This window comes from Calonectris borealis, chromosome W (genome assembly GCF_964195595.1).
Source record: "Calonectris borealis chromosome W, bCalBor7.hap1.2, whole genome shotgun sequence".
NCBI lineage: Eukaryota > Metazoa > Chordata > Aves > Procellariiformes > Procellariidae > Calonectris > Calonectris borealis.
Genome location: NC_134351.1, coordinates 4,363,893 through 4,391,866, shown reverse-complemented (window position 1 = coordinate 4,391,866; position 27,974 = coordinate 4,363,893). Strand labels below are relative to the sequence as shown.

The 27,974-nt window shown below is 38.9% G+C and overlaps 1 protein-coding gene across 6 annotated transcripts in view; it reads right to left on the bottom strand.

The window, feature by feature from the left end:
• Nucleotides 1-59: 59 nt before the first annotated feature.
• Nucleotides 60-27,974, bottom strand: part of LOC142074890 (mothers against decapentaplegic homolog 2) — a 51,850-nt gene continuing 23,935 nt past the window's right edge. For 2 of the 6 annotated variants that reach the window (XM_075135848.1, XM_075135849.1), the window contains exons 3-12: nt 26,242-26,301; nt 15,618-15,707; nt 14,273-14,466; nt 13,631-13,765; nt 10,439-10,513; nt 9,079-9,132; nt 7,767-7,979; nt 5,861-5,998; nt 5,543-5,687; nt 60-1,968 (exon numbers count right to left, since the gene is read on the bottom strand). In XM_075135848.1, the coding sequence (XP_074991949.1) occupies nt 1,845-1,968; nt 5,543-5,687; nt 5,861-5,998; nt 7,767-7,979; nt 9,079-9,132; nt 10,439-10,513; nt 13,631-13,765; nt 14,273-14,466; nt 15,618-15,707; nt 26,242-26,301 (1,228 nt within the window). In that variant the 3' untranslated portion in view covers nt 60-1,844. The remainder of the gene's footprint in view (nt 1,969-5,542; nt 5,688-5,860; nt 5,999-7,766; nt 7,980-9,078; nt 9,133-10,438; nt 10,514-13,630; nt 13,766-14,272; nt 14,467-15,617; nt 15,708-26,241; nt 26,302-27,974) is intronic. The other 4 variants (XM_075135852.1, XM_075135853.1, XM_075135854.1 and 1 more) reach the window with 3 other exon arrangements.

The window sequence follows — 27,974 nt, the reverse complement described above, 5'->3', positions numbered from 1 at the left end:
ACGATTCCTAACCTTCAACAGAAAATATATACAGCAATTAATTAAAAAACCAACCATCATGAGAATTAAAACTTTTATTAGTGTATTCACATATTAGGCAAATGCAACACGCATGAAGCTTATTTCTTAGGTTCACAAGTTCTACCAATACATTAGTCTACTGGTAAAACTAGCACAAACTGGTAACTGCTTTGCCAATTTTTTAAAGGTGTCTGGCCCACTTTTTCAAGGCTTGATTTTTGGTATTGCTTCTATGCCCTAGTCATTATGGCATAAAAATATCCATCAATTCAGTCAACTGATTAAAAGCTGTAACACTGGCCACATTTTTGTTCTCAAAGCTAAGTTATCACTAGCTGTACTTACAAAGTACAGTACTAGTGTAATGGATGAAACAATGGGAAAAACAGACAAAGGCAATCCTGCTACTGCCACAATAACAAAAGAATGACAGACAGCTAGATCACAAGATTGTTAGTAAGATGTATATTTTTCAAGTCAGAATAACCCTTCTATACAGTTTCCCAACCCTTCCCCAACCCAGACTTATTTGTAGAATATATTTCAGAATATTTTTAATATGGTGCAGCTGTAGTGTCCAAGGGTTCACAATAACATGCACTGTCACGAAGAACCTAGAAGTCCTCCTTCGCTGGTCATACCTCAGCAACCACTATCCTAGAGGTTTTGCAGAAGCAACTACTTTTAATAACAAGGCCCATTATGACATAATGAATGCGTATGATCTGGTACGTAAGTAAGCTATACAAAGCCACTCAGATCAGAAATTTAAATTCTGTTACTGAAATATGTTAAGAAGCTGCATCTATTTAAAACCTATAGAAAGAGTCTAGTTTACCCTGGGAAAGGATTTTTCAAGGTATTTGGCTCCAAAAACTAAAAACCATGATTTTTAGTGACATCTGTTTAATGAAAAAATACAGATGTAAGGGGTAAGCCAATAACCTTGCGTACTTAATCCAGTATCCAATGCTATGGTAAATTCTCATTCCGTGAGAAAAAACACTGATTTCAATGATTCAAGGTACAAAAAAGTCCTAAATTACATCCATGCCAGCCATACTGCTGGCAACAGATGCATCAACTGAGATGGGTAGGGAAAAGTAGACTCCTAGTGTGATGGATACTCGGAATTTATAATATGAATTCATTTTAGGCCCCATTAAGCATATAAAGTGTCTTAAGATTTCACAGATGAATCTCAAGACATTTCTCTCCCTTCCAATGGAGGGATTTTTTTTTTTTTCTTTAAGAAGGCAGCAAAAAGTTAAGCTTTTCTACAAGGAAAGTCTGCTTTTTATGTTTAGGACAACTCGAAAACCTGCTTATATAAAAAAATATAAAAGAATAAAGGAGTAGAGTCTTGGAATTTTATGAGAGATTTGCCCCAATCAAAAAAACAAACAACTATTTATGGGAACTAAAATGTAGAACAGCACAATACTGTGATATTTGAGATCATGATACATTACCTGTACATATACTTAGCTATTCATGTTATTGATAAACCATTAGGACACTCAATTATATACCCAATAAAAACACCATTAAGAGTCTTTAGAACTGTCCCTTCTTCTTTCTGAAGAAGGCATTTCTATACACTAAATTTTCATCTAGTATCAGAGTATAGGAAACAGAATCCACAAGGTGCTTTAATTGATGAGACCTCAAGTGCTGTTTTTCTTTTTTTTTTTTTTTAAAAACCTTTTTGGATAGTAAACAGTTCATGGGGACCACACACAAATACTACGACAGACGAGCTGTTATATTAAGTCTGTTGATTGGACTCGGTATTTAGCCCACTGGTAACGGAGGAAGGAGTTTTACGACATGCTGGAGCAGCGTACTGAAGGGGAGCCCATCTGAGTCAATACTTTGTCCAACCATTGTAGAGGTCCATTCAGATGAAGTTCAATCCAGCAAGGAGTGCTTGTTACTGTTTGCCGCCTAGGAAATAACGAATAACAGCAAAGTCAGAGAGCAGCTTTGGCTGCTATAAAGTTCTCCATCATATGATCAAGCATGTTTCCATCCATATCTACTACACAGAAAGATACCAATCTGCAACCATTACCATAACTGTCACTAAGCTTTTTTCAGACAGTCTTTGAAGGGGGAAAAAAACCAAAAGGCAACAAAAAACCCCAAAACACCCCATATCTATAAAGCACATCAATATTACATGCTTGTCCATAATACATCAAGAATATTCTGCTCTGGAGAAAAAGATAAGAACTGCAGCATTTGCTTCAAGTAGCACACCAAAAGCCTTACTTCTAAAAAGAAATTAAAAACTGAAGATTGTCCAGCCAATGTGGTGTTCACATCACAGATAGCTGTGTGCAGCTGCATCTCAATCTTCAAAGAGTCTGCATGCATAACTGCATTTGAATTTTGTAGACAACTACTGAGAAATATGGAATAGAAACACTTGGCTCTGCACTGTCAGCGTGGCCAAACAGCACAATACTATTGCAGTCATAAGGTCTGGCTTTTTGGAGCAATTGACAAGATAAATGTATAAGGAAACTGCTAGATGTTGTCAGAAACACTTCATCAAAACACAGTGTGTGGTTATACTGTGCTAACTGATGCTATCTCAGAGGAACACCAACCTTTATCTCTGATTTCCTGTAATATTACACCTCTACATGTGTTTTGTACTGTAACATCCTCACACAAACAATCTGAGTAAAAATGGTGTTTCCCTTGACTTCTATATAAACTTGCCTATAATTTTCCACAATAGAAGCCCTTAAACACCATATAGAAAGCCTCAGTAAAGCTGAAGGACTGACAGCCATAAAAGCTTCATTCACTTTCCCATATATGCTTGTTTCAGAGACCTGTTATTCAAAATCTTCCTTCTCATCTCCAAAGTAAAGAAATCAGTATTGGACATACTGCCTGAGAAATCCAGTTATTTCACTGTACCCACTCCAGGCATGGGAGTTTTCCCAAACTAGACTGGCAAGACTACTGTTGCTAAGCCAGTTTTTCCTAGTAATTCTAGCTATCCCAAAGTCAAAGCAAGGAGGCATTAAGATTCAAAGGCAGCAGATTAGTCAGACACAAACCCAGCCCCTTCATTTTTACTGTCGGCACTGCAACCCTTTGCTTTAAGGAAATCTGTTTATATAAACAGAGGAACTGAAAAGGCAGAAAGATTAAGTCAGTGAGAGGATGGATTTCAAAAGTTGTCTGTGGTTTCACATTTTCTAGGAGAAGAAAGCGGCTGGGGTCTGTGCTCTCTCAGCACTCTAAAACACATTGTTATCTTAGCCCTGAATGCCTATGCCAAAACAAAGTGATCCAATAAAAGAACAATCTAAACCACAGGAAATATAATTCCATTTAGTCTCGAATCCTCTCCCAAAGAAGGAAGTTCATTATTCCACCGCTGTCAACTCCCCTACAATGTGTTCCACAACACACTTCCTCAAAATTTTCTAACTGGTTCTGTTCAACAGCCCTGGCTTTGCACTACACTGGCAGAAGTTGATAAAATAGTGACAGTCACTTAGCAGCTGTCTCAAAGCTAAAAGTCAGCCTCTTCTACCCATGGATTTCCAGTTCACGTATCACTAAGTCTCTTTGCTGTAATTACCTCTACTTAACTTTCTTCAGAAGATGATCCGAGCCCTGGATAGTTCCTGCATTAACGTGAACACTTGATAGCCGATCTGAACTTCTACCACCATCCTCAATTCAAGCCAACAGGAATCGAGCAAAAAGCTATAAGCTATTTTGTCTACCAAGCTTATAAAATCTACCACCTTGCTGTATCTACACCTTTATGCACATACGCCATAAGCCTAAAATATAAGTAACGCTTTGGCTTTGCCAAAGCCTCTTCTATGAGAAACGTTTTTGACATAATAATGAAGCACGGAAGTTTTAACAAGAATGATGGATTTTACCCTACTTCCTGGTCTATTTTGACAATTCAGACTACATTCATCTAAATTTGAGGTTGTGTTTGCAGGAGCAGCCTCTTCTTGCTTTCACAAGAATCACAACTGCAGCATAACTCACAAGTTTTGTGCATCAATAATTTATTAGCACCATCTTAAACAGAGATGCAAAGAAACTAGTTCAGCATTATGTCAGAAATCAGTTTCTGTGCTATTCTGGCAGTGTTTCCACTGGAGCTTTTTCAACCCTATGATCTCTGAAAGGTTTATAGACTACTAACAACCAACATTCTCCCTCCTTAGAAATAACTTTACCAAAAGCCTCCCCACTGTTTTAACCCAGCAGTTACACTCCATTCACTTCAAGTTGTCTCCATATCATCTGAGTGATTAAGCCTTTCTTCTGTTCTGATTTGAATGTTGTATTTAATTATGCATAAGCATATACATACTCCTTTTGAGCCAAATCCAACAGTTCTTTAAACTTGAGCCAGATTCTTTCTTGTGTACCTCTTGCTAACAGAGGTACCAATTTATTCCATTACTCAAATTTCTCATTTCATCTAATTAGGCTTTTACAAAATCGGCTTCATTTAGCCGAGAAGCCTCCCCCATGTACTGACGCTGCTATTTACATGTATATATTTCAAGAGCAGATAAAAGAATCAAAACCCCAGGATTTACAGTGAAACCTATATGCCATTATTCAACTTCAGAAATTATATGGATTTAAAAAAAATCATTATGTATTGCAATAGGGTATTGATATGTCAGACTTCTATTCTTTCAGTGGACAATTTCTAGAGAGGTTTAAGGAATTTGTTTAAAACCACAACTCTAGCTCTCCAAAATAATGAAATCTTTAATACTGCTCTGTTAGAAGTCAATGCCTTTTCTTCCCAAGTTCCCGTATTACATTAAAAACAGGCACAGCCCTCAACTATAGTTCTTAGTTTGCGCTAATAGGGAATACCGTTGGAATCTATTCAAAAGCAGATAAAAAACTAATTTTTCCACTCAAAAAACTGTTTTTAGCAGTTTTACTACATAAACACAGTCATCTTACTCCTGCAAAGCTTTTTCCACTACAAGTTCCAAAATATTTGCCATCCCTTAAATGCGTGTTCGCCAGCAGTTTTATTCTGCAGAACGCACTCCAAGTGACTCCAATTCTTTCTGTCGAGTACTACCAGCTGCATCCCACACCACAACCTAGCAAACTCATTACACTCCATACAGAACAGGACAGAGAGCAAAATGACTGTACATCCAACAAACATCATAGCACAAACTGTGAAACTTCTAGATGTTGTCAGTGGTTTCACCACAATAAGCAAGCAAGCAGGAAGGAAACAGAGCTTTGACAACATTCCTTGCTCAACAGCTGACTTCAGTGCCATACTAAAATCAGTTTACTGGTCTTTATGACTTAGGAGCGCCATAGCTGAGGGGGAGAAAAAGGAAAACAGCAGTTCAACTTGCAGACAGCATATCTACAATAGCAGTAAGAAGCCTGGACGTATGGCTTTCAAGCCAGACAGAAACAGTGTATTAGCGAAAGAAGAAAGATTATTAACTCTAAATTTAAAAGCAAAGGTTTTTCTTACCTGTATTCAGCTCCCCACCCTTTAACAAAACTCATTCTTATGGTACACATTCTAGTAAGCTGATAAACTGCTTCAAAACCCTGATTCACAGATTGAGCCAGAAGAGCAGCAAATTCTTGGTTATTAAAGATTTTTAGATTGCATCCTATAAAGAAAAAAAGTCAAAAGGGTACAATCAATGAATGAATACTTGTGTTTGCTACACAGAAGCCTGAAACTATGAAGAAACCCCTTCTAGGTATCAAAAGGAAAGCAACTGTCATGAAGCGAATACGTTCACTAGACTTTTTTGCATGAGACCTTTGGTAGGCTACTAACCTGGTGGAATTTTGCACACAGTTGCAGGATGCCAGCCGTATCTTTGATTACAGTTGGGGCTCTGAACAAAAATCGCGCTATCGCTTAGGCACTCAGCAAAAACTTCTCCACCAATGTAATAGAGACGTACTCCCCTTCCTGTAGCAAAATTCAAAGGAACTCTAGTTATGAAATGACCCAAGCAGATTAACAAACAAGGGAGTATTTTGTTTCAGAGAAGGCCAAGGTTTTTCTTTATAACAGAAACAGAAATCAATTATCTGCAGGACCACACTGCTGGGCTGACAGCTGTAGCAGGAGCAGAACACAATTAACTTGCATTTTTCTCCCACGAACACACAATATTTGAAGGAGAAGCAGAATAATTTTTGGTCAAGAGCGAGATAGAATTTTCTAGCCATGTAACCAAATCCAAGTTAGGAAGCAGTGTTCATTACCAAATAACTTTTTCACTTAAAGAAATAAAAAGATTAGATTCAAGAGCATTAAAACTTGTGCTAATATTACAATGTCATATGTGAAGCGGCACAGGCCACTATGGCAAAAAAGGAAAACACAAGTATACCACTTCAACACTCTCCGCTTACATGTGCCCACACTATTTCACAACCCACTGCATACCTCTTCTCTGTACTACTTTGACAAAAACAACAGGACTTCACTTAGCCCTATTATAAAAAGATACCCATAAGAAATCCTATTGTTCACTTTTAAGTTGTGATCTTGCTCTCTCTCTCTCAGTGGAAAAAATCTGTATGGGTTATTTCTAGCACAAGTAAGACAAGTAATGTACAATTGATCTCCCAAAGAAAACTATTTATAATTAACAGGTCCTTTGTAAAGGCTATAGTTTCTCTTCCCCTTTTTCTTTAAAATTATTTTTCAAACAAAATGCAGGCTGCTCTATAAAAAAGTGAGAGCTCATTACATTTCTGCTTTTCCTCATCATTGACCATTTTGATCAGTCAGCACAGGCACAGCCTGGGTTTCTGCACATCTGATATTTTATTAGACAAGCATTTGGATTTGGCATAGAGGGAGTCAGAAGGTTCTACTAAAGAGATTGAACTTTTTTACTAAAAGTAAAAACAAAAAAGTCTCGTCAATGTTGCTAAACAAAAGAATCCAGAAAAAAAAGTAGTTTACTGAAGAACTTAAAGCCAAGATGCTGCAGTGTGGAAAACAATATTCTTTACTAACCATTACAAAGAAAATCTTGATCATGTCAAAACAGCGTGTTATCTCAATGGCAGCTTTTCCTATTTCAGAAAAGAATTCAAGAAGTACTACCAATGTCCATTCTGCATTTTATAAATTAGAATAAACTAAGCAACGTGTTAATATTTTGTCATTAAAGCTTAAATTTCAATTATAAGCAACTCTGAATATAAATGCTACCCAGGGCAGAGTGGTCCAAGGAGGAGCCTGAAAGCCAAAAACCTGCCCCTCGGGATGCTTTGATGCATCATCTTTTTCCAGAAGCCAGAGAACAGCAATGTGAGCAACAGAAATCCCGTACAGTTGAGTGGCTTCCTCCTGTGCCGCTCCCAGCCTGACAGCTGTGTGACTGCTGCTGCCACCAACTTAGTGACTACCGATTGAGGAAAGGCAGCTCCTTTCAGTTCCAGCCATCACTACATCTCTTGGCAACTGCAACCAGCTGTGGTAGCAGAAGCTGCTACATTTCTCCCTCATTTGAGAAGGGGTGACCTCTGCGTCTTCCCACTTCTGTCCTTAGCAAGGGAGACCAAGCTCTCCTTGTCAAGCCTCAAGAGAGAAGTTCAATGGCTGGCTGCACAAGGGTGACAGGATCCCAACAGACAGATCTGCTCATCCTACCTGGATCATTCCAGATAATTTAATGGCTAAAATGAAATTAAATACTTAAAAGATCAGAGATTTTTACCTATGTGTCGCCTTGTCATTTCCACTGTAGCATTTCTGTTTACATTGGAAAGCAGACCTAGACAAAATCGTTCTGAATTTGATGGATCTGTAAAGCCATCTACGGTCAGGGAAGGCTGGGATGCATGGAAGGTTTCTCCCACTCTTTGATTCAATTCGTAATATGCTATTGAACACCAAAACGCAGGCTCCGAGTAGGTAACTGGTTGCAAGTCTAAAAAAGATTTTAAAAAACAAGCTTAACATAGAATTTGAGGCTGAAAAGAAATCTGCCCTGCTATTCGTCTCTTCCAGAAACGACAGCGGTAGTCTCCTCAAACTACTCAAATTATATTTTGCTTGCTGTCATTTTTACCTACCCCAGTAAACAGAATGGAATTCAATATTCCACACAAGGGAAGGAGGAGGGGAAGGAGGGGTGATCTAATCTGACCACAGCTCATGTAGTTCAGTACTTGCATTTTGCTCAGTAAAATGATTAAGCTAATGTTGCTGTCAGTGCCAGACGTTGAGACATTTCTGTTGCCTTTCTATAACTTGCAAAAATTTTGGCAACGTTAAAGAAAAGATTAAACTATCAAACACTGAACCACACGAAGGCAAAAAATATTAATATGAAAATGATGTTCCCTTGTATCACACCATGTCTTATACTGTCTCTTTATCTAAAGGCAGCTCTAAGCTCCTTTTACTCTCCCCTACTAGAGCTCAGTATCTTCCCTGTGCATCTTCAGCTTTTCCTGCGCTGCTTCCCCTTTTTACCTACCCTAATTACTTACTCAGCGTTCTGAACAGCATTTTCCTGTCACATCCTGTCACCATTCCTTAAACAAACCCAAGGGAATCTGATCTTCCTGAGGCATTTATACAGACACACAGCAATGGCACCTGATCAAAGCAGGTGGGCAACTAATGTGGGAGCAGCAATTGTGTTGTGGTCACAGGTGAAACAGTAGATGAGAACAGCAGCAGAACACACATACAAGGGAGACAGCAAGTCTGGGCAGCACTATGCATAGACTAATGTCATTTAAACTATTTATTTTATAATTGCTATTCCTGCACACACAACTACATTCTTCTTTCTCTTTGCTAGAAGCTCAACAGTTACAGAAATAGAGTAGTTAACGAGTTATTAACCCAGCCCTATTATGTTTATCACCAGGAAGCCAACCTAATAGTCTCCTCCTAATACAGCTCTTACTGTTTTAAAGTACATTTTCATTTTTAATGTAATTATATATATATTTATCTCTCTCTCTCAAGAAGAGTCATCACACACAGAGAAACAATTAAAAGTATTTCCAGCTTACCCAAGCTATGATTAACTGGGGAGAGAGTACTAGGAGACAGCTCTGCTGGAGATCCTGTTGAAGCAATACAGATTGTTTCAGAGCAAATGATTCTTGTTATTTCAGATGGGTAGGTATAACCATTATCTAGATATAGTTTTACATTACAATTCTTTGGAATAAGAAACCTCAGAAATCCCACAACCAGTTTTCCAGCATGTCACATGCTTATTCTGAATTAAGATTACATTTAATTTACCAGACTCCTGGGAACCTACCCCTCCTTGTAAAGACTCAATTAACATCTTAGTGTTGCATTTGGCAGAGCTCTCACTTCATGCACACTCTGTGAACGTAACTTTATTTATGCACTTCTCCAGTGAGAAGGTAGTGACTTCTTCCCAAATTCAGTGAAAAAAGCTAAGAAAAAGTGGATGAGACAATCAAGATACTACCTCTCTATTCTCAAAGGAGAGGGTTTACCTCTAGAAAAGAACAAGCTGGATTTCCTCATTTGAGGAAGTTATTCCTTCCTGGAAGGACGAAGGAAAAAACTCAGAAAAACATGAACTCTCCAACACAATTTGTGCACTAGTAGGCAAAATACAGAGAGGCTTTGCACAGAAACACTCCTACAGTGACTGCTGATGTCAGGCTTTTTTAATTAAGGTACCTATTGTCACACAGTGGGAAAATATTGCAGTTCTTACAAAAACTAGTGCAGTTGATTCTAATTAACTGAAAAAGGTTGCTAACATTAGCTAACCAAACATACATTGGAGGAGTCTGCCAGCACAGAGCAGGAGGTTCTTATCCAGCACATTAACTGTGCTTTGTCCAAGTCTAAGGCCAACCAGATTATCTAGAATCTCTTTCATACTAAGGCACAAACGCTTAATGTTTCTACTACTCTTTCAATAGAGCCTTCCATACAAGAATTAATTTGAAACATGGCAGAAGTGATAAGGTTGTCAGAGTTAGGAGACAGGTTCCCAAAATGTAGCATTTCTTTAATTTGTTTAGGCCAAATAGACATTTTGCTCAATGAACCTGTTTCCAGAAGGTAAAGCTAGGGGTAAGTTAAAACCAGTAAACTACTAAAATCTATTTCAAAGCTTTCTGATGAAGACTTAATTAGACCTGTATGCTTTTGTTATGAAACAAATGAAATGTATTTAATATGGCACAGAATGTTTTAAAAGCATTCCCCTAGCAAAAAATTATTTTGTTTACAAAAGGTTGAAAGTGATATTTTAAACAGAAAACACCAGGTTGTACAGAGGGCTGCTGCCATCGTCATTTGGGCTGAATTCATGCCACTATGCAGAGGGATCACAACTAGTAATCCCAAGTCTTTAAAGTAGTGAAAAATAAATGTTACCTGTATCCATGCTTTGGTTCAACTGCTGGTCACTCGTTTCTCCATCTTCACTGATATATCCCGGAGGTGGTGTTTCTATCAAACAAAAAAATAAAATCCACCTATTAGTTCAACGACTGGGGAAATTTCTAAGATTTAGCATTTGGGGTTTTTGTCCTCAAGTCTTCACAAGCTCTGTATGATACCTGAATACTGAATTAGAATTTCATTTTGCTGTCCCTTTTTCCTTCCAGTAGGACTTTAAACGCATTACCTGCCTTACTGTCTATGTAAAATGTATCATCTCTTGTACACCAGTCAATTGCTCGAATATGTTATATAATTAACATAAAAGCCTTATTTGTTCCATTTAATACAAGATACTTTCACTACAATGAGTAACAATTTTGCAATTGTGATCAACAGCTTTCACATTTAGGAGAATTACAAATGAAAAAAAAAACCATCTGGTGACTTCTACAAAAAAAAAAAAACCCTGTGAGTTGTCTTTATGTAGTATAACCATCAGATCAGATGCCCTCCCACGCCTTATAGAAGTTGCTAGATTTAAAGTTCAGTCCCCAAATCCGTTTTTCTTCAATATCCAACAGTTGATTTCACTCAATGATAACTGTATTATCTACCTAGTCACGCCACACAAGCTCTATTATCATTATTATTCTTACTTCCAAGCTCTATTGAAACAATCATCTATTCTTTTAACTAGCTTTCTGTAAAGATGGAGTTTCATGGACCAAAGTAAACTCAGTAACAAGTTTGAAGGATTCTGATACTAGAAACTGTCTAATTCCACAGAAATATCTTCAAAACCCAGGAGAGTACGGTTGTTCCTTTCCTCCATTCAAAATGTACTTTGTAATCCAGATAATGAGTTAACCAACTGCCTTTCAGGAAATAATTTTCTTTGAACTGGGCAAATGTCTTTTCCTATATATTAAAGGCAAAACCTGGATTTCTTTAGTAAGTGTTTATAGCCAACTATCTTTACAATCGCCTTAGACTTGTCTCCGAGACATCTGAGAGATTAAACACATTTAATTACATTATTACCAAACAGCAGAAATTTAAAGATAAAGCCTTTTGCTTAAAAATTAAAATCAAATTATATCAAATATCATGTCTGAGATTTACAGCAATATAGTAAGATCAGAAGGAAGTCAGCGAGAGGAAACTAGATCAAGTTAGTTGATTAAATAAAAATGAACTGAAAGAGTTGTATCTTTGGTTCATTCTGTAAAACTAGTGTGCTAAATATAGATGTGACAAAACTCAAGCGAGAATTTAAAAGGAAGATTAAAGGAAATCTTTACTAGCAAGAGTATGATGACAAAAATCATACTTGTTTTGAACATTTTTATAGAATTCATTGTGATAAAGTGGACTCCACCCATCTCCAAAGAGCCATGGTAAAAGGTCAATAACCATTTCCAATCCGACCCACGCCTCTTGTTTCCAGTTGCTAATCTAGGCTCTTTGGCACAGATTATTTTCCATATCTAGTCTCTGTCTGAACAGAGAAGATTTCCTCCACCTAGTACTATTAATACTGTTTTAGGGTCAGAGGTTGAGCACCACCACAGCTGGAAACAAATGCCCAAGTGCGGCATTAAAAATTCTTAGCAGAGCTTGAATGCTGCCAGCAGTTTGGACAATGCAGCTCAGCACATCCGTAACCTGAAAGGGAACATACAGCCCCGAAGGCCATCCTGCACCTTGACGATCCCCATCTTCCCAGCTGTAGGTGAAACCAACCTCTCTGTAGACCAAGTACTGCGACAGTATTGCGGTGCAAAACTAGCATGGTTGTTAGTCTGGCCTGCCGCTAAAGAAAACGGTTCTCTGAAGCAGGCTGTCAAGACACACGAGACTTATCAGAACCTAGCTAAGTATTCACGATTAAGTTAGCAAGGTCAAATAAAGTAAGATGCCATGATATGAATACAACAGGAGGATGTCAGTGACAAAGAGAAGGAGGCAAGGTGTGGTTAGCTGTACGAACATCTGAATATCATGCGAATACCTGCAATCACCTTGAACAGACTTCCTGAAAATAACTACCTAGAGTTGTTTTAGCTCATTTTCACAGCACTGGATTTTCAAATGGTGGCTTTCCAGTAAGTTGCTTGCAAATGCTATCAAAAGCCCTCAGACTGAGTCAAGAAAGTATGCATAAGTTAAGAAAGCAACACCAATTTCTAGCACCTTAAATTGCTCTTTGAAGATCTCCTGTCCCTAGGCACAAATTAAACAGATGAGATCAAATTCATTGAAAATTTTTGGTGCCATTTCTGTTCTTGGATACATTTAAAAAAAAGACAAGCAACATCCTGTTTAAGACATGTAGATACAATTTGTACATTGCACATATTTGAGTTTCAAGGAAGTCCTCTTGTTTTTCGTGAGAGTCCAGATCCGAATTTTCAGCTTGTTCATAACATAGCTGCATTAAAAATTTATGGGGAAACTTCAGCTTTGCTTGGTTTTACACTCCAGGCAACTTCCTGAAGAGATAGGAAACAGGAAGTTGGGGCAGGAAACAAAGGTCGCTGATTTTATGTATCAATAAGGGTACAGGCTTTCGGGTGCACTGCAGCAGATTAGTCTTGGTATTTGTTTTGGGGTGGGGAAGAGGCAAAGAAGGGGAGGAGGAATTTGTTAAGAGTTCAATATTGTTAGGTCGTTCTTTCATCCTAAAAAGACAAAACTGTATGCACACAGTAGTAACAAATACACAAAGCAGATCTTGACTGATTGTGAACTACAGATCAAAACACTTTTTAAGTCCCTGTTTTGCAACGCGAAGCTTTCTCCACATACTACACATGGTGGGATTGAGAAGCAGTTTACTACTCGATCTCCAATAACCAGCATTTGGCAACCCCTATATGTTTGTAAAACAGGCTTAAAGCATAAGGTGAAGGTCTACTTTGTAGTCATTAGCATTTTGAATCTTAAGCTATTGAAACCGAGTAAGCTATTGTGAAACCACAGCAATGTGGTTTCACACAGGATCGTGTTCTGCAAATAACAGTGTTCAGGTATTTCCATTGGAATTAATACACAAAATCAACTAGATTTAATTTATTCGTGCATCTTCCAATTAATCTGATCACTTAGAAGGATGAAATTACCATCTTTGTTCCAGTGGCACAATGTTAAGTGTACTCTTTACAGTGGGAGTTAAGAAAATACCTGGTATGTAATTGCTCTGTGGTTCAATTCCAGCTGGAAAGTTAGTGTTTTCAGGAATGGAATGGGTGTAGTCATCGAGAGGCGGAAGCTCCGTTAGAATCTCAGTGTGCCGTGGCACTAGTACGGGAGGCAAGACTGGAAAAGCAAAATTCAAAGCATTAGTAAGACCTTCAAAATACACATTTCTGTGAGCTAAAAGAAAAAAAATAATCTAAAATATTAACTATTTCTTCAGATGTTTTGAAATTTTCTGACTCTCAGTACTGCTAAAACTGCAATTGTACTGCTAGTTACTGGAAGAAACAGATTCCTGAGGTGCCTCTTGAGTAAGACTATTCCACATCAGCAAAGGTAAGTCATCTCTATTCTCCTTGCCATGCCGGACCGTACTTAGCCAGCTGGAAACTGCTAGCAGTACTGGAAGTGTTTATGGGGTTATTCAAAACATTCGTAAAGACAAGATTTTTCAGTATCTTTACTATTAAAAACTTCCAGAGGATGATATTCTCAAAAGCTGTATCTCTAATCATCCTGTACTTCTGGCAAGAGAAAGCATCATCTTTCTCTATTTTTCATTTAAAACATTGTGCTGAACAAGTACGTACAGATGCTGCTACAGAAAGTCAGAAGCAGTCTTCCTACCTGGTGTCTCCACTCTCTGGTAGTGGTAAGGGTTTACACATACTTCATCCTTTTTAAGATTAAAAGCATATTCACAGTTTTCAATTGCTTTAAGTTCATGGTGACTGTGAAGATCTGGCCAGCGCCACAAACGACAGTAAATAACATGCGGTAATCCTTTACGATGAGATACCTGTAGACGGCCATCGAGAGATCTATATGGGAAAGATGTTGAGAAGCATTTACAGACTGCATGCTGTCTCTTAATCGCTAAAGCAACAGTGTACACACATGGGATGGGCAGTTTATTTATTCTCAGAATTCAGTGGATTGACACTGTTAGTGACATTTATACTCTTGTTAAAAAGCTTCAAATGTGATAAAAATGATGGTATCAAGCAGTGTCTTAACTTATTTTTGAGCTGCTCAAATTATTGCCAGTGAATTTAGAGTTCATTAAAAGCTACTTTACCTCCAACCAAGTATTTAGGGTGATTGCTTCATATACATTTTTTTAAATGCAGAAGACAGTTGTTAAAAAAAAAAAAAAAATCACACACTTAATAGTCCCTTCCGCTGCTAAACCTCAAGGCTTTACTGTGGCATGGATGCTTTATAGCTTTAAGTATAAGAATTCCCACAGGACTGCAAATAAGCCTATAAGCAGTCAGCTGCCCAAGTGATCCACATGGCAGTATAACTGTAATGCAAAAGGCATGAATGCACATCTTGTAAGGGCTGTACAGTTTATCTTCTTGACTTCATCTGCCTTGCTACCAGCTGAAAACGTTTTGCTAGTTTTAAGACAGACTGCATATGCTTACACAAATGCAGATGTTTATGATTGTTATGGGATGGGAGACAAACCTCAATACACAAATCAAGTAATGTGACATGAAAAAATAAAGACCCTGTTTAGAATTTGCCCACCATTAACTACTGAAGAATTTACAAACAATTCTTTAGTAGCTCGTATCTGAGCCAATTAGCAAGATTTAACTGAAAGCTTGTGGCATACAAAGCAGTTTAAACACTTTGTAAGATTAGGTCTAAAGAATTAAATATCCCAACTTTGTTAATATAAATACCAAATCACATTAGAGCTTGCATTTAACAAGTCTTCCCATTCTTTCAATGGCACTGGCGTGAAAAAGGAATATTCCAGAATTAGAGTTTCATTGGTCAAAACATCAGCTGAGAACACTTGGATTTCTACACTGGCAAGCAAGTATTTTAAAATGCTGTACCATGAGAGGCCTAGGAAGCATTTTAGTCTATTTTACAGCTAAAGCATCCCATTACAGACCCTCCAAAGCCAATCCCTCCCACAAGATTTCTATGATGCGAGAGAGGGCAGAATATTCACCTGGTTTGTTCAGAGAAGCTGTAAAGGCCTGTTGTATCCCACTGATCTATCGTGTTTGGTGTACTCAGTCCCCAAATTTCAGAGCAAGTGCTGTGCATAAATTGAAAACAAAAACAAAAAATTGATATGAATATGGAACATGGTTATTCAAAACACCATGATGTCAAACATGGAAAAATGTACAGAATACTTCCTTTCACATAGAAGATAGAGCATTGTTAGACTTGCATTTAAACTGACATCTCATGCTATATTTTCTATATGAAGGAGGCTATCAAAATGGAACACGTGATTCAAGGTAAATGATAATGTTTTTAAAAGGTGAACAAGTTCTCTGGTTTTAAGTAGTCAATACAGTTGTAATGTTCCTTAAAACAGGCAAAACTTCCTCAGCCTAGCTCTTAACAAAATTCAATTTTCAAGGGTAGTTTCTGGATTGGGTTTTTTGTTTTTGTTTGTTTTTAAACATAAGCTTCCCTAAGACTTCAAACAAAGGCCATGTGTATCTGAAACTGAACATCACAATCTACCTTTCAGGTACCACCACTTAAGCATTAATCTCATTCTCCACGCACATACTAATTTGCTGCTTTTCCCAAAACAGGAAAATTTGGACTCTGGAAAAAAGCACATTGTAGCTGATACCTCTCGCTGTTTTCCATTCTCTCCTTGATTAAAAACCTAAATATTCTTTTCCACTGTATACAAAACACAGGATGTTTAACACAGTTTTACAACACAGTATTTTAACTCTTAACTATAGAATAAGAAAACTTTAATTGCTAAATCAAGCAGGAGGAAAGGAAAGGCAACTATTTCTTTACCAAACTGGTTCAATGACAAGATCACAACAGTAAAGAAAAAGGAGCCTCCAATGATAGGCACGAACTAAAAGCAGCAGCAGATTTAAGTAAAGCAAGAAAACAGCATGGGCTCGTAAACGGGCAGCACATTTTCAGAATCATAAATCAGGCTCAGCTCTATCCCAGACTTGCTGTGTGACCATTGAAAACTGACAGTTTAATTTACATAAGTAACACACAACTAGACTTCGCACCTCAGAAATAAAGAGAATTTGGTTGACAAGCCACTTACAACTCCACTCCTTAATGATAAAGTCTGAAGTTTGACTGGCTGCTACATTGCCTTTAAAGTTAATAGTCTCTGAAAAGTTGCAACAGAAAAGAATCCAAGTTCACCAATCTCCTGGTTTTAAATATAGGCTTTGCTATTTAAATTTAAGCTACTAAGCTTAGCTGATACACTCACAAGTTTGGATTGAGTGTTGAAGGGAAGTGAAGCAGGTATTTTTATTTCTCAGAGAAATAAATAGAAATTTTATTTCCTTCACAGAGAAAATTCATTAGTATTATGAAACAAAAGAGCAGACAGCACAGCACTGTACTTAAAACCACTTTCAGGGCTGACAACCATCTCGGTTCCACGGTGACTTTAATAAAATGTAAGTGTGGGCTACCGACAAAGGGAACGAATGGTTCTCGTCCCCTTCTTGCCTTGTCCCACACGCCTCATTTCTAATGCCATCCCAGGGAGGCCAAAATGTCCATGCAATTGAGCAGCAACCCAAATCAATGAACTGCCTATCTGACCACAGAATATGTGGCTGAAAATTAATGTTTTGAGTTACTTTTCAGCCAGACCAGTTTTTCTATTCACTGTGGAGCTACACAAGCACTACAAAGGAGGAGTGAGAGTGTAATTTTGGGCAGCAGCCTGCATTTATCACAAATAAAATTGTTGAATAAAATATGGCCTTTGACATTTTACTGATTATGGACACAAGCTAAATCTTGTACTAGATGACTTTTTGTCTAGCAGAGAGCAGCAGAGCCACATGCGAAGGCCCATTCTCTGACATACATCCAGCTCTCCAAAAGAGCCAACTGTCCTGAACAAGTTACATCCATCTCAGACACAGGCAGCATCACAGCTCTCCAGAAACAGAGTGGGCAGAAGAGGGATACTGACCATCGCTGCATCAGTAGAGCCTGCGACCTCTCCTCTTCATATTCCTAAGACACTTCAAGGACGGTGGGCTGCCAGAAGCTGCGTAAGGAGCGAAATAGTTGCCCTGAAGATACACAGGCAGCCTGTGAACAGGGAGCATCCCTGCACTGTACTGTGTCCTTAAATATGCACCACTACTGCTGGTAAGACAGATCATCACGCACATTAAATTAGAAGAACAATCAGCAGACACAAAGCCTGCTGCATATTAATTGACGCAGTCAGCTCTGACAGCTTACTACCTTTGAGCAATGGATCTTTTATACAAAGCAGTGCTCCAAAGCCGATGCTGTCATACAGATTACATGTTCCCAAAATTGTGGGGTGCATCACTGGTGTAAATGGGACGTGCCACACAGTTGCTGCATAGGACTTAGACAGCACATGCAAAAATAAAATTTTATAGCCCTTGACCAAGCATGATGAACAGCAGCAGTATTTTATATTGCTAACCTCTTCTCTCTATAAATATTCAAACTATCAAAGCTAACAGCGTATTCCATCACCTACAGAAAAGACAAGCAGTGTCCTGAAGAGACTGTGTGACGGAGCCATAGCTTGCAATGAAACTCAGGACACCATGGAGGGAGGGCAGGCCAGGAGGTACAGAAAAAGTGATCAGTTAGAGCAAAACTGCTCCAATATTCAGCAGCTTACATGATGTGCTGTCTTCCAGGATGTATGCATGCTTAGAGCTAGGATTAATATCAATGTTTTACTGGCTCATCTATACTAGAACTATACTCCAATTCCAATAACCCACAATCCAACACTGAAGAGCCTGCAGGAAATCATCCTGTATGATCAATAAAGTCAGCTCACAGTTTTTACTGTTCACTGGAAGAAACGTCTGAGGAAATAAAGTGGTCTCCCCACTCTCTCGCTCACATAAAAGATCCACTGCCTAAAAGATGCAAGACCGTTCCCCCACCACGTCACCCAGAGAGTAAACTAGGGCTCTTAATATTCACACACACACCCCAAATCAGAATGAAATTCCTCACAACCATAAAAAGCATACTTCATACACAGCACTTCCAAGAAAGGCTACAGTATGTTCATTCATACGCAAGCAATAGCATGATGGAGGGCAGACACTCCTACTCATCCCAGAAAGGTAGTGGCTGGAAAGAAGATGACTGCATTCTGAAAGATGTTTGAACAACCACTAAAACCATCTAAAAGGGAGACAGAAGGTACAGACTTTTTAGTAGTACAGAATTACTGCCCCAAAATAAATAGGAGGCATTCTCTCCTAAACCTACCTTTCTGAAGCATCCCAAATCCCTTGTGAAGCGAAGGGTCCTTCTATGCCTTAGTCCGTAAAGAATTTGGAAGAATCAAGGACTAACATCTGTACTCATAAGTTAAGTCTTGTCTGGAAACATTCCCAGGCCCTGGAACACGATCATGTGTGCTAGAAAGCAGCTAGGACATTCCCCAGCACTGGGCCGTGCCAATTACTGTTCTCCCACACAATTCCCAGGTTTGCGAGTCGCATGCCACCAGGACCACTCGCACCAGGCAGTTCAGATGCAGCCACCCTGCCCGGGTAGCTAAGAGTTTAAGAGTACGCACAAGGCAGTCCTGAGCCAGTTGGCCACGGTGCCTGGGAACATTCCCAGGCACGTTTAATTTATTAGGAAGGAGGCAGCCAAGACATATCACCATGTCACCTTTAGAACACAGACTGCCCTCAAACTGAAGTCTAGAAGCACACTTCGGGCTTCATGTTTTACCAAACAGGGGTTTTTGGTTTTGAACTCACTGTATACTGCGGCACTGGTGAGCCATCACTGTTTCCAAAATATAATTTCGCTCCTGCATCCAAGCTGTACTTAAATCTTTCCTGTGTAGACAGCACTTAAATATACTCCAAAATACAAGCTTAAAGCTAATATATTTCCTCCCACCAGCGCGGACGCTTTCATTCCAAGGAGCATTTTCATTGCTGTTCTCAAAACAGTTTGTCTGTTGACAGAAACGAGGTCAACTATACAAAAGCTAATATTTTTATCTTTTCAACACTAGCTTAGATTAGCAAATCACCATGTTCTGTGGCCTCTAGCACTCCCAGAGCAAGCCTGCTTGAATACCAGATTGCGGCTTTTGCAGACCCCACAAAATAAGTGAATTTATTATAAGGGACTTCAGGAATATAAAGCATCAAATTGGCTCAGTTTCCGAGGTGTTCTGAAGTTCTAACAAAAGAAAACTATCTCCTAGAGAAAGGAGAAATGCTCAAAGGATACTTGCAAGGAATAACAACGACTCTTTGAGACCCAGGGATTTTTAGGGAAAAGTCAAAGTCTAGCAGACATCTGGTTAAGCTGCACTAAACCTCGGACAACTCAGTCCTGCAATTCCTATCTCGGGACTGACCAGAGGACTGATGTGGTTAAGAAAGGATCAGACGAGTTATTACTGACCTGGGTGGAATCGAAGCCACTTCTGTCGGAGCCTTTCCCTAAGTGGAAAGGGTTGCAAGAGTTGGCGTTTCAACCTGACTTTTCATCTGCTTGTAAGGAGCAGCATCTCAGATGATACTGTACAATTCTGGCAAGAAGAATCTTTAATGTGGCTATCAGCATGCAACAGCACACAGTATGCCTTCACTTCTTCCATTTCATCATTTCCTTTAACAGGAAAGTCTGAGTTCCAAAAAACCCTACTCTGGGCAAGAAATTACCTAAACAGCAAAGAGCTATAGCAATGCTTCACAATTTTGAGAAAAAGTGCCAAAACTGCCTTTCTTTAGTAAGACAGAAAATACTGACACACACAAGAAAAATGTGGACACAGGACAAACCTAAATGTCAAAGATAACCAAAAAGTATTTGTATTGCCTAGTCTACGTATCACGGATGATGTTCCCTATCAGCACCAACAGTGCAAACTATCTTAGTGCAATAATAGTATCTGTAAGCCTACTGCAAAACTGGACTATCAAGTCCCTGTTCAAATACAGATGAATTATTGATCTGCTCATGAAGAACGAACATGGACAAACGTGGTTTGTGCCACACTCATAAGTAAGCAATACGATTGCCTGCTTTAATGTATTATATGCCTATTTGAACAATCAAAGTCCACATCAAAATCCATTAATAACCAGATATTAACTACATGAGATGAAACAGTCTAAGGTAACAACACACTATAGTCACGTTCTAGAGTCCAAAAATACAGACGGTTATCATCTCAACTGGAACACACTGCCCAAAAATAGATTCTTGTAATTGCAATATGATTAGGTGGCAAAGGATGCTGACCCATCTAGGTGAAAAAAGGAACAGGATAAAGCTGAACAGGATAAGATAACCATTGCCAACCAGCATATTAATACGACCTCATCTTAGTGAATACAGAAAGCCATTTGCATCCTGGCTTGAAGTGGCAGTAGTTCTGAATCAGAAACTTCAGTAGTTGGAGATGCAGCTACACAGAACAATCCACAATCCCCTCACTGATGTCCAGATGCCAACAAATAAACCCACCTCAGGCTGGTACTCAACCTAGGCCGGTTAATTAGGTCCAGTTTCTCAGCACAGTTAAAAGCCAGATGTACTGATTTGTAGATCCAAGCAAGTATGTGCAAGTCCTGTCCAAACAGTCATGACCACAGCATCAAACAAGCTGGTGCCTACGCACAGCACTGCGCACACTCCAAGACATCCCTGTACTTTCCCCAAGTGCATTTGCAAAATAGAAGATACAACCAGGGATAAAGGTGGTAGGTCTCGTCAATAATACTCAGTTTTATAGAGATGCTGTTTGAGGCTATAGTTTAAAGAACCTGAAGCCAGCAGAGTTTTAAACAGTACCTTACGTGCACCAGAACTGTCACACATGTGCTTAGGCTGGTATATGCATATTACAGGATGTCGCTATATGAATTTATTACCAGTTTTTACCGAAAGACAGAATGAAAAAAGCAACTATCCTACCACTAACACCATTTACAGTATTGGCAATGCTGCATGCTCTAGGTACTTTTTGTACTAAATGAAGTGCTTGCAACAAGTACAACATCAGATGAAAATAGGCAGAACCACTTCAAAGATATTTACATACAAAGTACCAGAAACTCTACAGAGAAGTTGTTAAATATTGTCACAATTCATACATAACTACAATTCCACTTTCTTCTTCAAAGTCTTGCAAAGAAGTGGCACAGCTCTAAAGGAGCTAAAAGGCACAGAGTTCAGTTGACAGCCTCCTCTTTACCTGAAGTGGTAGCACTAGAAAGACGACAAATAAAACCCGAAATCAAAGTTGTATCATGCTAGTCAAAGCCCGTATTATAAAGGAATCATTATGGAATGGTCTTGGACATTTAACTTGCATATGTGTGAAGTACTACACTGAACCCCTAACATTTTCCTGAATCTTTCATATCTTTCAGAATCTACAGCCACTAAGAAGCTTGCAAGTCCATGGTCAAGGCCATCTTCTCCATTTGTCTTTCTCCTGCATCTTATAATCACGAGCCTTTCTTCCACTGAATCTAATTTGTCTGTCCCTACATTTTCTGAGGCATTTGCAGTGCTGGAACCGTGGCTGCAATGAAAAATAATTTCAGTAAACTGTGATAGTACCCCATTTATCTGTTTTTAAATGGGAGACGAGAATTCTAGAATTCTCATGCAAAGTCTTCCCTACCAATGTGAGACTGACATTTGTTTTCACTCAAAGACTAAACAAGAAAAATGCAACAACAACAGAAAAGATCATCATGTTTTCACTTGAACTAGAGAAGTTACTTTGCACATGCACACAAACACCTTTATACCAGCCTAACATTTATAGGACTTACTACCTTGACTGAGATTTTGTCAAGGGGGCAGAAGACAGGTACAGAATTTGCTTCAAGAGCTACACCAAGCTATCCAAAATGGAGTCACAGCAGTAAGAAATGGTCACTAGATTTATGGATTCCATTTTCTCATAGCAAATGGGCAAATGCCATTGCTTTAACATTGCTCATGGCTGCTTCTGTAAAATTTGCCTGAGAAAACAGGTTATAGTCTACAGATTGAAGATCTGTACCTTGCATACTAAGCTTTTTTGCCTGTTTGTTTTAAATCTTGCTATGTAAGACCTTAGATCCAAGACTTTATACAGCAACATACTGAGCAGGAAACCAAGGCGGGAACACCGCTATATTGACTTAGGCTCTGGTTCATCACTGATATAGCTGTATTGAAGTTGCGCTCCTGTGAAGACACTGCCCATTACTCCACTGATACTAACTTTGAGAAGAGGATTGACTGATGGATGAAAGAACAGAATCCTTCCTCTCATACCGGTCATCATCTTCCTGACGCAACTGGGGTTCAAGAACCCATAAAGACGGGAGGGAGCTATACCAAACCTTTGGAACTAGCTCAGAGAGGGTCTCAAAGACAACAGTAACAGGAAAGATGGATTTGAAAGGCTTAGGTGTAACACAGATGAATCAAAGTCAGCAATTAAAAAAGTTCATTGGCTTACATACAGTATTGTATTCAGCACAGATGACAGTTCCTACCAAATCTGCCTCATCATGGCTTCCTTAATTCTGGGTTTCAAATGAAAATATGTGTAGCTGCTTTTATGTTCTGACTTGACAGTCCTTTCTATATACTGGCAATTAGCATTTCTCCCTACTACAGCCTAAAATGTCTACGTACCAGCCAGCAGCAATCCTAATTATACTACCTGTCTTTGCAAACAGCACCTCAGCCAGCTGTATAGCCAGCTGTCTGAACAAAAGCTTACTGTAAAAACATAGTTTGGCTGACCTAAGCGTCTCAACTACTGAAATGTATGTTGCTCATGGTTTCTTTTCCCTATGCTGGGGGTGGCAGGGAAATGGTTATCTGCACTATGCTCGCTTAGAAAACATTAGAGAGATCTGCAATAACAATGCAAATGTTAAGTTAATTTCATGAGATATCCACCCTACTCCTCTTTGAATCTACATCATTTTGCATCCCTGAAGAATTGACCAATCTTTTTACTTGCATCTCCATCAGCCCATATTACAGTGACAAAATGTCATCTACTCACTTAAGTGTACATAACCAGCCATACACATTCATCAAATGGTGTGACTCAAAGCTACAGCAGTTCATTGCTGCTTGTGAATGATGTGAAGTAACACAGAGGTCCCGATCTTGTTTTCTTGCAACAGAAAATGTAAACATTCAGTAATTCAGTATTAAATAATGATTTTTCTTCTAAGCACCTGCTAGAGGGATGAGCTAATATCTTGACCAATGCCGAATAAAAAGCACAAGTGTGAATTCCTCTTAAAAACAATTTACACAGATCGCAGTGGCACTCATCCTTAAGAGGAGCTGGGCAAGATTCTTCCATGGAAACCATTCTGTGATAGACACTGGGGTAGAAAAGCAGACCCCTAGGAAAGTTCTGTTAAAGGGTAGTATTAGCAACCAGAGTAAATGGGTATTTACACATTGTAAGTACAGGTGGGCAGTTAGTTTGCCAACAGATTCTCCCATTCTTCAAAGGAGAAGCAGAGCCTGTTAAGTCTAGGAAAAGGATATTAAGTAATGTCTGAAAAAGCCCTGGACTCCACAAAAGAAAGCTCTTACAGAACTGAAAGCACAGGTTTCTCTGAGTACAAACTCAACAAAACAATAGTAAAACTGGCAGCTGGGGCACTCAGCTCCCAGAATTATGAGTGCTTCCCCAAGTGTCTCCAGTCCCTTAGATTTACTTTTATTTAAGCAATTGGTCTTATATACATAACAAAAAAGCCTTGTTTACCCTCTCCCCCAGAGTCCAAAAGCAGACCTTTTTTCTTCAAGCATATGCAACACAGAAAGATTACTTGCTCAAAACAGTAACTGTACCTTCTCTCCCTGCCTCCCTCCTCCCCACACACACATTCAGGACATACTACATCCAAGAAAGAAAGGTTTATGTGTGTGCATATTTAATGGAATATAAACCAGGAACCATTACACAACTTCTTATTATCAGAACCCTTTTATGAATAAAGTTTACATAGAATTTTATACAATACATTCAAAATCATTACATCAAATATAGAATGCAGCATCTGAATTGAGGAAAATTACTTAAGTAACCTTCCTTATAAATGGATGTATGCTAAAAAATTAACACATCAAAATAGCCAGAAAAGCAGGAGGCACAGGATACAATTAACCTCTCTAACACTGTGGGAAAAGAAAAAAGTCATTGAACAACTCCCATTTACTTCAGCTTAAACTTTAAGGATGTCCACAGGGGACGCAAAAGGGGAACGTGAGGTACAAAAGATACTCTGTTATAGCCTAACATCTGAGCCGCCCATTGCTCATTTCAGGGCCAGTAGCTAGTTTCTTCCAGTTTTGCAGAGTGCCAGGCCAACAAAGTCATCTTGATGAACAGTATATGCTTCTGTTGCCTTTTCTAAAGGCATACTTCTTCCCGGTCACATGTTCAACAAACTGCCTATAAAGGCAAAAATACAGATATAAGGCGGGCCTCTTCAAAGCACTTTATCCTCCTCCCTTCTCCCAAATCCTGACATGCTATCCCAATGCTGTCAGACAAAATAAAGCAGCCAACAATCAGCGTTACCTTTATTTTTCTCTCGACGCTAGGAGATGCTGGAAGGATAGCACCTCAAAGTTCAAGAGCAATTTTTCCAGGATGCCATGGAAACCACGCAGAAGTAAAATATTTATTTCTTTTCTTGTTGTCCATATGGTCTGTTCAGATGCAGATCCTATCAAGGAGTCTTTACTCTCTGTTCAAAGTCAGGTAGAGAGCAGCCTGCAAACTTGTAAGCTTCTAAATGGCAAGGTCAAGCAGCGCAGAGATGGTGTTCAGGACTGAGAAATAAAAAGCATGCAGTACAGCTCAGCCTCACTTAAGAGTCAGCAGGGAGCTGGCCACAAGTCTTATGCTAGAGAGACTGAAGACAGGGAGCACGCAAAAGCAGCCTATGGAAATCATGAGCTCACAGCTTTGCTGGGAAACTTGCCCTACAGTTCCCCACTCCCAACATAACACCACAGCTTTCAGCAGCTGCAATTTGTATCTCACAAACTCTGAAGCAGTCTTACTGGAGATAAGATGAACCACAACACAGATTTACTCCCCCCAGTCATATGTTCAAAAAAAGCCATCAAAACCAGTGACTTCTAGATGCCCTGCATCTAGTGAAGATGACAGATGTACAACAGCATTCACAATGGCAGCACCCCAGGGATTAACCAGGCAGGACAAAAAAAAAAAAAACAACAACAAAGAGGAAAAAAAAGAAAAAGACTATCATGTACACCCACAAGTTCTGAGGATGTGGATGTTTGTACTTTAAGATGGCATTCTTGAAATGATAACTTGGAATTCATACACTGCTTTCATTTGTTACACTATTATAACCAATCAAGGTTTTCTGATTGGCTGTATTATTTTGCAGTTTCTCACAGTACCTTCAGAAATGTAAATACAGCACTTTAACTGAGATAGAAGTTTGCAAGTTTGAAACTCCCGTAGCTGAAAGTACTGCGTTCATTACATGTCTGAGCAAACTCATGTTGAAGATAGGCTATCTTTTTTTCATCTGAGAACATCGCACCTGAAAACATCTTCGGGCTTTCTGACAAAAGCTTTCCAGAGAACACAAGACCACCACCTCCTAAAAGAAATAAAGGATCAAAACTCTATTATCGGAGTAAAGGAAGCATAACCAGGAATACGTGCTCCAAAAACATTCACTTCGGAAAAGAATCAGAGCTCCAGGTAGCTAGTGAGATGTTGCACCACATCATGTAGCAGGCAGCTATGAAGCAAGTATGTTCAGCAACTCAGTCTAGCTGAGAAATCACTATCTGTCCTCCACTCTCATTATACCATGCCTATGAAAACAGTTGATCAAGCAATTCCTTTCTAATACTTAAATTACCACTGAAATGCTCCAACTAAAGAGACAGATGACTAGCATGGCCTTCCAGACCGGGAACAATGTCAAGCTATTAAATACCTTTCTTCTACTTACAAGTTACCTAAGGAACAAACAACCTAACAGATTCATCTCAATTTCCTTTCACACCACATGTGGTTACTTTTTCTTTTTTCTGTTTTGTATTAGTAAGCAGTATCATGCAGCAGGTTAAGATGACACCCAATGCAGTTTCACAGATTAACGTTCTGTATCATCCTTAACACACCTAAACAGAATCAGAAGTATCAAAGGACAAAGTATCTTTATAGGAAGACATAGCTATCGCAATACTGGCTGATATATCCACAACAAATTGGTTTGTTAACTGCAGATAGCAATCTCATAGAAGATCCTACTTTCAAAAGACATAAACAGAGCTTGGCATACACATTTCAGGACTAGCACCAGACAGGCATTAAAAAATGACCTTTATCTCAAGTTCTCTAACCACTATTAGTCATAGTAGGTGCAGTGAAAGCTTTTCCCACAAGCTAAGAAGTACAGCTACCAAGGGCTAAGTCAAATAATTTTTCTCAAGTAGTCCGTCATCCTCCAAGTGGGTGAGCGGCTGATGCCACCGCATGAGTGGGCTGTTTTGCCACTGACAGACAGCTGAAAAAAGATGTGACGTTTTGATTAACCTTCTCAAACTAGTGGGTACTTGGGGTAGCGAGGGGCAGGGATTAGCTCTGCATGACATTTATCTTGTCCAGATTCCTTGCAAAATATGCTAACTTGGCAAAAAGATTACTCCTAGAACAACAGTTGCAGTATCTTCTAATGCCTCATTTCAAACTGAAGCTGCCTCTGGACAGCTTCCCCTATGAATTACACACCCGTCTCAAGAAAACCAGGAAGACAAGTGAACACAGGATATACAATGTAATTATATATAAAGTGCTCAATGCAGGGAAGCCACTACACCATGCCAGAACGACCCCTGTTGCAGCCCAAGCCATGTATACCTAGCAGAAAATTGGTGAAACAGAGAATACATTGAATTTGACCCATGTCCAAACAAGAGACTATCTCTAAAGATGAGGGATATGAAAATTCAAAGAAACATCAAGTATTATATAACTAAGGCATGCAGTGTTTCCTGTAAGATATTTCAAATGAAGTTAAGGTTTGAGCCATAGAGGAAGCTTCCTCAAGCAACATATTGAGGAAGAGTACTGAATGGTACTTCAGCCGTGACTTTTATATCATTTTGATAAATAGGTAAATACAAAAATTAAGTCTGACAATGATGTTACCTTCACTCACAGCAGTGCCCATATTTTATGAGAAATATTAAAGAAAAGTCACAACTAGCAAGGAAGCCATAAAAAGGCTTGAAGAGTTTCAGTGTTCAGGTACAAGAAAGC